This window comes from Notolepis coatsorum, assembly GCF_963971535.1.
Source record: "Notolepis coatsorum genome assembly, chromosome: 2".
NCBI classification, from domain to species: domain Eukaryota; kingdom Metazoa; phylum Chordata; class Actinopteri; order Aulopiformes; family Paralepididae; genus Notolepis; species Notolepis coatsorum.
In genome coordinates this window covers 33,613,301-33,625,980 of record NC_140166.1, presented here as the reverse complement: position 1 = coordinate 33,625,980, position 12,680 = coordinate 33,613,301, and the positions used below count along the sequence as shown (strand labels likewise).

The following is a 12,680-nucleotide window of genomic DNA, read 5'->3' as shown; positions in this document are numbered from 1 at the left end:
GCTGCAGAAAACGATAAAAACATACTTATACTTTAGACCGTATTTTAGTATGAATATGTGAATGAAAAAGTATAACGTTGCTACACCCTGAACAATAGATACTTGACGTTGAATGGGCCATAGTAATGTCAATTTAGCAATACAATTTAAAAAGTTATAGCCCTGCAAAGAAGGTAAACATCCCCATAGACAAATAGAGCTGGCGGAGGATGGTATATTAAGAATATAAGCCTGGCGACCAAAGTGTTAATAATCAAAAGAATATAAAAAAAATAAAAATAAAATGCCACAAATATCGGTATCGGCCGATTGTGTTAGTTGAACAATCGGTATCGGTGGCAAATTTTCATATTGGTGCATCCCTATCTGGAACCTTCCTCTCTCTGGTTTAACAGGGTTTTGTTAGGTGTGTGTGTGTGTGTGTGTGTGTGTGTGTGTGTGTGTGTGTGTGTGTGTGTGTGTGTGTGTGTGTGTGTGTGTGTGTGTGTGTGTGTGTGTGTGTGTGTGTGTGTGTGTGTGTGTGTGTGTGTGTGTGTGTGTGTGTGTGTGTGTGTGTGTGTGTGTGTGTGTGTGTGTGTGTGTGTGTGTGTGTGTGTGTGTGTGTGTGTGTGTGTGTGTGTGTGTGTGTGTGTGTGTGTGTGTGTGTGTGTGTGTGTGTGTGTGTGTGTGTGTGTGTGTGTGTGTGTGTGTGTGTGTGTGTGTGTGTGTGTGTGTGTGTGTGTGTGTGTGTGTGTGTGTGTGTGTGTGTGTGTGTGTGTGTGTGTGTGTGTGTGTGTGTGTGTGTGTGTGTGTGTGTGTGTGTGTGTGTCAATTCTGACAAATCAGTTGGGAGCAGGGTGGAAAGGTACCCAACCTGAGCATGACATCAGAGCAAAATGGCCACCATGTCAATTGGACCATGAATGAACAGGTCTCTCGGCTGCAATTCAAACAGTAAAAAAGTCCCAAATGTAGCGAAATGTGCCTTTATTAAGTAAATGACTTTGAAAGGACATGCTGGACGTGTTTTTGGTAACATTCTTCGTCTGTCGCACTGTCGCCCCGTCAGACTGAATTGCAGCTAGCCGAGAAACGCAACGCTTTCACGTGTGTTGCATTTCATGAGATTTTGGTCGGAACCCATCGGTATTATGATGGCAGACGATAGGAAAATAAGGTAAATCTAGGAAGAAAATAAGAAGAAGTGAATAGAAACTCTTAATATCACCGTCTCACATTTCTCCACCTCTCCTCTCGGCCTCGAGTGTGAGCTCTATATCTTCACTCCTTGACACCTCTTGTTCACTGACGCCAGGAAAACCCAGCTCCCGGTTTGAAAAGCCCCGAAGAGCCCTAATCCTCTTTCTCGCATTCTGCCCAAGTCTCAGACACAAAGAGGGGAGAAAGCGAGTGTAGAGAGTAAATTTGATTTACACCATTCTCTTCCCGCAGAGCCAGCTTCATAGTAGCCTGAATGTGTCTCCATAACAGCGGGCCTGTTCTCATCACTCAGTGCAGCTTTGGCAGGGTGTTCTGAGGGCTGCGGCCCGGGATCTCTCAGCCCCCCTCCACCCAGATTAACTTATCTCCACAAGCGCACATTTTCTCCATGCTCTTCATTCTCCTTCACATTTCCCCCCCCCCTTTTACTGTCTCCATACAACAAAATGAGTTGTTTGAAGGCGTTCTGTGTGTTGTACAGAGTAGTGATGTGACGATTCATCGATTTGCATCGGTGCGCCGGCATAAACGTTCACGATGCGAGTGCACCGGTGGAATAAGTCTGCGTCGGCTACAATTCAGGCTGAACTCGCGATGCATCTTGTTGTAGCGTCTTTGCATCGGTCAAAACCGATGCATTCATATAATTTCCTCTCATCCACTTCTGTCAGCAGTGCACTGTGACTGCACAGACGATACTATTGCTTCGCTACTACAGAAGGCGAGAGCCGCGTCACAGTTATCAACAACAAACAGTGGAAGTCGAGGAGGAGACATGAATAGAATTGATCAATTGGCTAATGCTAGTAGCCTCTGGCTAACGCCAGTTAGCCGTTCAGCTAACGCTAAACTACAGTGTCTAACTAACTAACTAACTAACTAACTAACTAACGTGACTCTGCAACACCAGTTCCATTAGTGAGGAGGGGGGGGGGGTATATTGAAGACGCTTGACAACAGGTTCAAAGATAACTTCACATTTATTGGCAATTCGTTTCCTTATATCGCTTCCTCCAGGTTCCAACTGTGTGATGACAAAATGCAATCCTGCTCAGCTACGGAGAATCAGAACGCTCAAACGCTCTCTCTCTCTCTCTCTCTCTCTCTCTCTCTCTCTCTCTCTCTCTCTCTCCAATGATTTAAAGTGGCCAAACGTTACAATATAAATACTAATTGGATAGTTGATGATAAACATTTAATTTCATTATCTGAAATATTATAAAATCATTAAGTCTGCTATAAGCCATTATCCCTTTGTGTGTGATTATTATTGTCTCACAGTAGTGTGTTGTGTGTCTGTGTGTTTTTAGCTAAAGTGGATAGAAAACACAGTACTATGCAAAAGTCTTCTTAGGCACCCAAGAGTTTTTATATAAATTGTCTTACAGTAGATTATTTTATTTTTAATAATAATATAAGCTGCATATAAGGAATACAACCAAATCCTCTGTCATACCATAAAATTGTATAATTATTTTGCATCGTGTTGAATCGCATCGTATCGCCCCAAATCGCCCCAAATCGCATTATGTTGAATCAAATCGTATCGAATCGTATCTCAACAGGGGGTGAATCGTATCGCATCGCCCGGTGCTTCAAATGTATCGTTAATGCAGTGTTTATCAAAGTGGGGGGCGCGCCCCCCCAGGGGGGGCGCAGAGGCATGACAGGGGGGGCCTTGAGATTTATTAAAAAAAAATTAAAGATTTTTTTTTTTTTTTGGATTACAGAAAAATATCACTAAATATCACTGTTGCAGCTGCACTGTTCTCCATGAAAATACCATTTCTCAAAATCTGAAAATCATTATTTAATAAAACACAGAAAAGGATCACCAAGTTACTCTGGATAAAAAAAACCTTTACAGACAACATTGAGACAAAGCTTCCTGACACATCTCCATCCAAACTCTTGGAAGAACTCTTTGAAATCTCATCTGATACCACCTAGAGAGCTAGTTTCAGAGTGTGGTGCTGAGTACCAAGTATCTCATCTCATGGCCCACCAAGTATCTCATGATGCAGCAGTTAAGGTGTTGATACCATTCAGCACCACATACAGTATCTGTGTGAAGCTGGCTTTTCATCCATGACAGCTCTGAAAACTAAATATAGGGCCAATTTGAAAGGTCACGATATTGGTGTTATTTCAATAAATATAAACATGGCCCATTTCATGACTATATATAGGGGGGGGGGCCAAAATATTTTGGTCCGCCAAAGGGGGGCCTGACAGAAAAAGTTTGAGAAGCACTGCGTTAATGTATCGTATCGTTGGCACCATATCGAGATGCGCATCGCATCGGCCTCAGTGATGGAGATGCACATCACTAGTACAGAGAGGCCTCGCGCGGAACGCTCGCGTAGTTCTCCTTCTTCCAACATGGCTGCCTGTAACCATTGGTAACCACTTTCAAAAGGTCTCATTTCCGTGCAGTGGTAGAGCAGGTAGAACACTGGAGAAGCACAATGTTACTGTTCAGGATCCAGTAAATAACGGACCTAATCAATACATATTTGTTGATATATTTCACATAAACATAGCAGCCATTGTTTTGCACATAGCAACCGTTTTGTCTTCTGACATGGAGGACAAGTGGGCGTTCTAAACTTCCTCCGCCTTTCCATCGCAGGGGCCGCCGGGACCAGCTGGAACAATGGGGCCACTGGGGGAGAGGGGGCTAAAGGTGAGTGTGACCACACAACCACTGTTCAGCCCAGGCCATGACTTCTCACCACACCAACAATGGAAGATTCCCGTAGATGGAAATTAAGCTATTTTGGATCTTTCCTAAAACCATCATAAAGCAGAATATAGTTCTTATTTTCTCCAATATTTACAACCATCAACCTAAACAAACCTTTTACCAACCACAAAATACAACAAATACAATTTAAAAACTCATATTTACCTTTTGTCCTGTGTTAGTTCTCGTATTGAGAGCTGAGTCAATCGACTAGAGCAGTGGTTCCCAAAGTCGGGGTCGCGACCCAAAGGTGGGCCGCGAGCAGCCACGGATGGGCCGCGAGATGATTTAATTTTTTTTTTTTTAAATTAAAAAAGATTTTTTTTTTTTTTTTTTTGTCAGGCCACTGAACTTAGAAGCAGGCCAGGACAGTGTTTCTAGTTGTATTCTAAAATTCTATTCTATTGTATTCTAAAATGTGACTATATGGTTTTATATTAACTTAATAAATAAACAAAAACGAAAAATCTACTTATTTCAACGAACATTTCAAACTAAATAACAGATTATGCACATAAAACGCTGAAAACAACCGAAGCAACAATAGTATTTTAATGAGGCTATTATTATTATCATTATTATTTTGCAACAAGTTAGCCCTCTCATAAATAGCACATATAAATGAATAACTAACTTGAACTAACTTAATAGGATTGAAGTGATATTTGGCTTAAAAAATCGGTCACCTGGCAAAAAGTAAAAAAAAAAAAAAAAGCCAGACGATGTGCATTGGGCCGCGGCTCTCTGACGCCTTATTTTCTGGGCCCCGGCCTGAAAAGTTTGGGAACCCCTGGACTAGAGAATGAAAACATGCCTCCATTCCCATTTGTTTACATTCCGATGACCGAATGGGCTTTAACCCTTTCATTACCACACTACAGATGGTGAAAGGGTTAACTCTTTGGCAGTGTGGTAGTGAAAGTGTTAAATCTTTTGTTACTACCCACTGCCCGTTGCTCTGAATTGTACCCCGGCTTTGGATAAGGAACCCAGCCACTGTTCTCCTGACAGGGTCCATCAGGGAAGGTGGGGGAGCAGGGCCTGCCAGGAGGACCTGGAGAGAAGGTGAGTCAGTCGCCATAGAAACCAATCAATCAATCAATTACCACTGGGAGACAAAATGGTTCAAGTTTCAAGGTTGCTTTTGTTTGTCACGTATAAAGTACATTACAGTGAAATGCTCGGTTCTGTATGAGCCCCCTGAGAATGTGCTTCATGCAGTAAAAACAAGTTAGTAAAACAGGAATAAAGTCCCAACACTATACACATATACAATATACAAACTAAAGTACAACCTAAGTACAATGAAGTAAAATTGCAGGCAATGAGTTACGAAGATGCAGATGTTTAAAAAAAATTATAAAATGCAAAATGAGGTATGGATGTAGTGCACATCTCTTTAATAAATAGATCAAATATGGTGTAGTGTTTAAAGTGTCTAAAGTTAGTGTTAAGGGTGAGTGTGTGTGCAGTGAGTGTAGATGGATGGGTTGATGTTACATAGAGTCACTGAGCCTCCTGATGGCCTGTGCGTAGAAGCTCCTTCTGTGCCCCCTGATGGCCTGTGGGTAGAAGCTCCTTCTGTCGCTGTCGTTAAGAGTAGCGTTCAACCTGTAAGGTGAGAGTGTTGGGGTCGTGTCCCATCCTCCTCTTAGACTAACTGACGTAAGAACCCAGTACAGTGGATGTTGACGAGACGTGTTTGTGTTTGTGTTGGACAACAACCAAGAAAGCACTAGTGGTTTTACTGTCTCCTTCTCCTACCTAGGGTGCCATCGGTCTACCTGGAAACCTTGGCGAGCAGGGCTTGAGTGGCCAGAGGGTGGGTATCCCTCCCTTCTGCTCAACACATGTCCAAATATAATAATAATAATAATAACTTTATCCAGATATACCTTAATATGGTTTCAAATATGTGAACTTGTACTTTTGACAAATCATCGCTTGCCAGATGAGATTAATTGTGCGCTCCTTGTGTCTTATCAAGTATTATAAACGAAGCGCTCTGTGTGTTTTATGAAGTATTCATAATGTGCTGTATAATTAGTTATTCTAAAGAATAATTAGATATTATTTTTGGCTTGTTTTGGATTGTTTTGGCTTGGTCTTGCTTGCTGATGGGAGATTGTTTCACTTTACTCTTTTAAAACCAATGGAAGATGTATGACGATCCTCTCTCTCTCTCTCAGGGTGAGCTGGGCATTGATGGGGAGGCGGGATCCAGTGGGCCAGATGGAGCCAAGGTGAGAGGAGAGTAACGTTACATACTGTACATACATATATATATATATATATATATATATATATATACATACATACATACATACATACATACATACATACATACATACATACATACATACATACATACATACATACATACATACATACATACATACATACATACATGCATGCATGCATGCATGCGTACATACATTCATTCGCTCTCTCATTCATTCATTTACCGTGAGCTTAAAGATGCGCTATGCACTTCCGGAGGAGGGGAATGTCTTTGCAGAGCTTTGGACCTAATGATCAAACTGACTTTTCTACAAATTTCTTCGTAACTCGACTTATGAACTTCTCGGGTCGATTTTGGCATGATCGAATGGCTTCTTTTCGTAGATTAGTTTGTAGCTACGAACAGGATTTACAAACTCGAAAAGGCAGTCGTAAGTCGGACAGACTGGTGTGTGCCCGAGTTTTTAACGGCTTCATTTGGGAGAAATCATTGGTGATTGTGTTCACATCAATTCTACAGACATCCTCGGAATTAAATAAATATCATAATAAAAAATACGACTATATCTGTATCATTAACAATTACATTTATAGTCATGACTGAACGAGACATCGTGATCTGAAAATGTATAAAAGCACTACACAAATGACAGTGAAGAACTAAAGTAAATTGCGAGGATAGCTATAGTGGAATAGACTGTATTAATATTCCATATACCGTCTTGTTCTCTGTTATTATTTATTTTTGGTTTTATTTATTTTTTACATTGCTTAGTGTGCACATCGTAAGAGCCAGTGGAGAAACATTCCACTGCTCATCTTACTGTTCACGAGTTGAACCCACACAAATGACAACAGACGCAAAGGATAAGTTTAACGAATTCCATATAAATCTTATTTTTTTTTTATATAATAAAAACAAGACAACATAAAACAGTAATAACAACAATAAAGAGGACTTCACAGGACATAGTAACAACAACAACAATAACAACAACAGAAATAATCAAAACAATCAAACAGAACATAAAAAGAAAATTGTGTTAAAATTTTGTTAACACAGACAAAAGACATTAATTTCTTGGCTGCTGTAACGACTGCCAGTATGATTATTTTTTGCTGTATGGAGGCCGGTAGTAATGTTATATCATTTAGGAGTAGTGTTGTTGCCGTATGTGGAATTGTCAGGCTACATATGTTTGAAAGTTTAGTTTCCATGGATTTCCAAAAACTAGCCACCGGTGGGCAATCCCAAAACATGTAAGTGCCAGTAGCGCCTAGAGCGCACAGAGTGCATCGAGAGCCGGCCACCAACCCCATAGCGCACAACCTCCTAGGTGTGAGATACGTCCTATGAATATAATTAAACTGTATTTGCTGGGGCGGCTGGGTGGCGCAGCGGACATTGCGCTCGTCGACACCGGGTTCGCCCCCGGCTGTCGGCGTTGCCTCCGGCTTGGGCCAGCCGTCATACTAACTCAATTGGCAGAGTTAGCGGGTGGAAGTCGATGGGTGGTAATCTGGACGTTGTGGACAGCGACTCCTACAGGTCGGTTGGGGACGCCTGCAAAGCAGAGACAGGAAATGGCGGGGTAGTGTGAGCCTCCCACACGTTACACCTCGCCAATGAGAGTCCGCACTGGCAGGTGAAAAGATGTGACAGGCTGCCTCCTTGTGTATCGGAGGGGACAAGTGATGCAAGGCTTCTATCCTCTCTACAACCGGCCAGTGGGGGGCATATGCGAGCAACGTTCAAGACAGGGGAGGGGAGAATTGGCACAGTGGAATTGGGATGGGGAAAAGAGGAGAAAAAGTGGATACAATTATTCTTTTTTTGCTGGTGATTAGGGTTGCGGGAAGCCAATGTGACATTAGTCCAAATATCAGTCTGGGTCAGGGCTTCATTTGGGATAAATAGTTGGTGATTGCGTTCATGTCGATTCTACAGACATCCTCGGAATTAAATAATTATAATAATAATACACAATATGTGTATCATTAACAATTAAGTTTTACATATAGTCATGACTCAACGAGGGATCGTGAGCATTACACACACACTGCAAATTATTAAATAAATAAGAACTAAACCCAATCATGCAGATATAGCTATAGTGGAATAGACTGACAAATAGATTAACGAATTCCATATAAATCTATAGCGTAGTTTCACGCATTCAGGTGTGAATTTGTTCGTACACACTTCTTATGAAGATAGTTACGAAGATACTTGCGAACATGTTCGATCATGAGGTCCATTGACTGTAATTCTTAGAATTGTTCTATCTTATGTTATCATGAATGAGAACAAAATTATGTTGAGGCACTGTGAACCAAACGTAAGCCTAGAATATGTTTGTTAACAAAATTGTGGGCCCTGCCTTTGTAAATGACAGCAATGACATAGTAACATTTTAGTTAACTTTCCAGCTTCAAACAGTGTTCCATGGAACCAATTTTCCTCTGAGGACAGTTTGTTTATTCAGTTCTGAAAATATGCCTTAGAAATTATTCACTTATCTGACTCTCACAAAACGACATAGTACATCTTTTTAAATGCAAGTTATTTCGTGTACGTATGGTTACATACATACATAGTATGTATAGTAACCATAGTAATCATAGTATGGTTTCCAGACTTGACTGATATAGAAAACCGATGTGAACAAACATGCATGTGTACCGTAAATGAAAGTAAACTTCCAAAGTACAAAGTACACTTCCAAACGGCTATCAATATAATTGAACTGATCAAATCTGCTCTGAAGTATGGAACCATATGGAACCCATGAACTCGGTAGTTTAATAGAGGAGCAATTCATGTCAAGCATGTTGAGTGTTGTTTGTGAGAGATGCTAGCCTTTGCACAGTTGGACCTGCTTTCTGTTGATAAAAAAAAAACACAGCAGTCCTTACTTTCTGTCTGGCAATCCTTGTGATGGAACAGAAAGGGATACAGAGAGGCACAGAAAGTCTGCCTACACCGCTCGGAGCCAAGCTGGAAGCAGCTTTTGGCTTGGAGAGTTTATCCTTCAAGACCAAACGAGAACACTGTAAACGGAGAGGAGATCAGAGGAGTTGTACAACTACAGTACATTCTGTATAGGATATCTTCTGTTGGACAGCATTGTAAATCACGTTGTGGGTTTTCTTCAACATAGTAAAACGCCTGGATAGAAAACAGCTTTCAACTAAATAAGAGCATCTAGAAAATAAATTACAAAACTAAATATTTGTTTCTATTAAAATGTAAATTTCCTTGAAACACTAAAAGCTATTTCATATTTCCTAAAGGATGAGCAGATTGTATAATTTTTTCTCTGATCGATAATGTTAAAGGCCCAATCAGTGATCCAAAACATAAACAGCCTCCTCCACTCAAAATGAACTGACCGTATTTCCACTGCAAAGCAACATTAAACAAATTTACAACATTAAACTCAGATTAATAGGGGCGACAGTGGCTCAGGAGGTAGAGCAGTTGTCTGGTAATCCGGAGGTTCCCGGTTTGATTCCTGCTCCTCCCGGGCAGCGTGTCAAAATGTCCTTGAGCAAGACCCCCAACAGCTCCCGATGAGCAGGTTTGGCACCTTGCGCCGTCGGTGTGAATGGGTGAAATGTGAGGAACAAATTGTAAAGCGCTTTGGATAAAAGCTGCTATATAAATGCACCATTTAAACACTATAGGATGTGGACAACGTTGACACATCCGCCGTTTCTCGCCTCAGCGTAGTCCTTTGTAGAGCCAAAAGCTGGAGCACACTCAGCAGCTTAGGGCTCTCTCTCTCTGGCTCTGACGATGTGCACAGAGCTGGCTGTGAGCTCATTTCACTCTGTAGCAAAGCAACTCTACAAATACAAGAGAGAGACCCCAGGCTAGAGTTCCCTTTTAATCTCAGCCCTCGGGATACTCTTTCATGACTGAGGCTACGTTATTCCGTTTTGGGTTCATCGTGGTGCTTCTTCTTCTTCTCCACAGGGTGACAAGGGCGAGCCAGGCCCAGAGGGGGCTGCCGGAGACCGGGGTTCAGTCGGACTGAAAGGAAAGGAAGGCCCCCCTGGTCCTCCCGGGCTGGTGGGCGTGAGGGTGAGCGCTCAGGCCAATATCTCAACTCATGTCATTCCAGATCACAGTCGGAAACACTTTATTCGCCAAACGCAGAGAATGCACAGGGAATTTTGACCCGGTGACACTAGAGATGCAACGACTGAGAAGCTTCACAGCATCGCGAACACACACGGTGCACCGACAGCCCGCACACACAGTGCAGACCTGCATACAGTGCATAGGGACAACAGCAGACAGTAAATGCTGCTTTCCTTTGTAGGGCAGAGTAGCCCTCTGCATGTCTGTACACCACAGATGATGGGCATTGATGACGCCGTCTTTGTGGGCAGCATTGTGCGAGCGAGAACACGTTTCACCTCCATGAATACAGTGCCGTGAGGCAGCCGTCATACTGGCAGTGTGAATAGAATAGAAGAGAATAGAAATACTTCGTGTTATTGTTCAAAAGAAAAGGGCACAAGCTGGAAACCCCTCGTGTTGCCTAGAAGCACTTTGATCCAGTTCTGTTCACGTACACCCCCGCCTGACGCTTGTTTCCTACTAGGGTCAGGAGGGTAAACCAGGCAACATTGGCGAAAGAGGAAAGCCAGGAGAAAAGGTTTGTTCTGCACATCTTTCATGCTCAGACGTCAGTCTAGCAGCTGCCTCTTGTGAGCTGCGTTTAATGGCTATCTGTCATAGTGAACAAACAATGAGGTCAGTGACCTCCTCAAGTACGACATTAGCTCTTCAAATAGACTGTGAATATGGACTGTTTGAAAGGGGTCAAAACTGCTCAGTGGTTGAAAGGAGACCTTGCTCTCGTTGCATACTTGCTCCATGATGGCTTCTCTCCAGGGCAGCAAGGGTCACCAAGGTCACCTGGGCGAGACCGGGCCAGTCGGCGAGCAGGGAGAGGAAGGATCCGTCGGACTAAAGGGAGCGAGAGGAAGCATTGGAACAGTGGTAAGACTCCAGCAGAGGACATTAAAAGGATCATGTGCTTGACGAGAGCTGAAATGAGATGGGGTCATGTATTTGATAGGTGCACTGATACCAATTTTTCAGAACCAACACGAGTACTTTATTATTAACACTTTGAGTGCCAACCGACGAGAAATCTCGTTTTTAATCGTTATTTCTTTTATTATCGATTTCCATACATTTTTCATCAATCTAGCCTCACGTTACCATTGGGGATCTGTCTGAGCTCGAACAGGGAAAATACCGCCCCCTATCGTCTCTCCGGATGGTACTGCACCCCATTGGATTGGACTGAATGAAACCACCCAGCGTTGGATCAATAAACGTGATCGATATTTGGAATGGCGATCAGGAATTGGAATAATCTTTTTGGAGAACATCTGATCTGAGGTAAGGAGTCTATTTTACCAGTCTTGGGATAATCAGAGCTGTTTTCACATATATATCAACGTGTCCCATATGTGTGTGTGTGGCTGTGAGTGTGTGCGTGCTGGAAATAAGAGAATAGATTTTTCAGCCTGCTTCTATAGCGTGCATAAGTACACATATACTATAGATAATTTAGCGTTTATTTGAAAACGATTCATAAATAGGCCGAAAAATGACAACGTGTTTTGTGTATTACAGTAAAGCGCGATTCCTGCAGAATCTTTTTTTCTTTTCTGAAAGTTTCAAAAAACAAGTGTTTTTCAAAATGGTATAAAACGGAAATGAACCGATTAAAAAACAATCCGTTTCGACAATGTTGACTGCAAACAAGTCATTGATAAGCGACGGTCGTATTAGACACATAGCCATAATTTAAGATATAGTTTATGCAAATGTGAGCGCTCTGTCATTGAATAGAGCGTTGGCACTCAACGGGGTATATAGGACTGGCATGGCTGGCACGGAAAGTGTTAACACATCCGGTGCCGTTAACGTAGAACTATGTTTCTGATTGGCCACTGACGTTTCTGGTCATGTGACATGTGCGCCAATCGTGTGACGGCAAGTTCTGCGCCAATTTCTGGGTCTAACAGCCTGCAAACTACCTAACGCCTAGTTTATCACTGGTTAAGCTTAGGCAACTCTTTCGAAGTTGGTTAAGGTTAGAGTTTGGAATCAGGGCTGGCGTTCTATCGCCCTGCTCTAAGACAAACTCTAACCTTAACCAACTTCGAAAGAGTGCCTAAGCTTAACCGGCGAAAGAACTTGCCGTCACACGATTGGCCACACATGTCACATGACCAGAAACGTCAGTGGCCAATCAGATCGTGCAAACCGACAACCCCCTTAGGGAAAGTATTCACGCCGCCCGATCGTTGAGTGCCGGAAACGTAGATCTACGTTTTTCTCACGGTATTTCTTTTATTCGCTATTGCCATTCATAATTCAGCGGGGCACCTTGTGCATGCTGTACTGAATGTGTCTGAGCTGGCATTCACTCTAACGCCTTCGGCCAGTATTGCACCCCGTTAG

The 12,680-nt window shown here is 42.4% G+C and overlaps 1 protein-coding gene across 1 annotated transcript in view; it reads left to right on the top strand.

The window, feature by feature from the left end:
* The window catches only part of col27a1b (collagen, type XXVII, alpha 1b), a 191,350-nt gene that overhangs the window by 153,335 nt on the left and 25,335 nt on the right, over positions 1–12,680 (top strand). Inside the window, exons 32-38 of the mRNA XM_084308104.1 lie at positions 3,833–3,886; positions 4,958–5,011; positions 5,715–5,768; positions 6,136–6,189; positions 10,167–10,274; positions 10,801–10,854; positions 11,094–11,201. Coding sequence (XP_084164230.1) covers positions 3,833–3,886; positions 4,958–5,011; positions 5,715–5,768; positions 6,136–6,189; positions 10,167–10,274; positions 10,801–10,854; positions 11,094–11,201 — 486 coding nt within the window. The remainder of the gene's footprint in view (positions 1–3,832; positions 3,887–4,957; positions 5,012–5,714; positions 5,769–6,135; positions 6,190–10,166; positions 10,275–10,800; positions 10,855–11,093; positions 11,202–12,680) is intronic.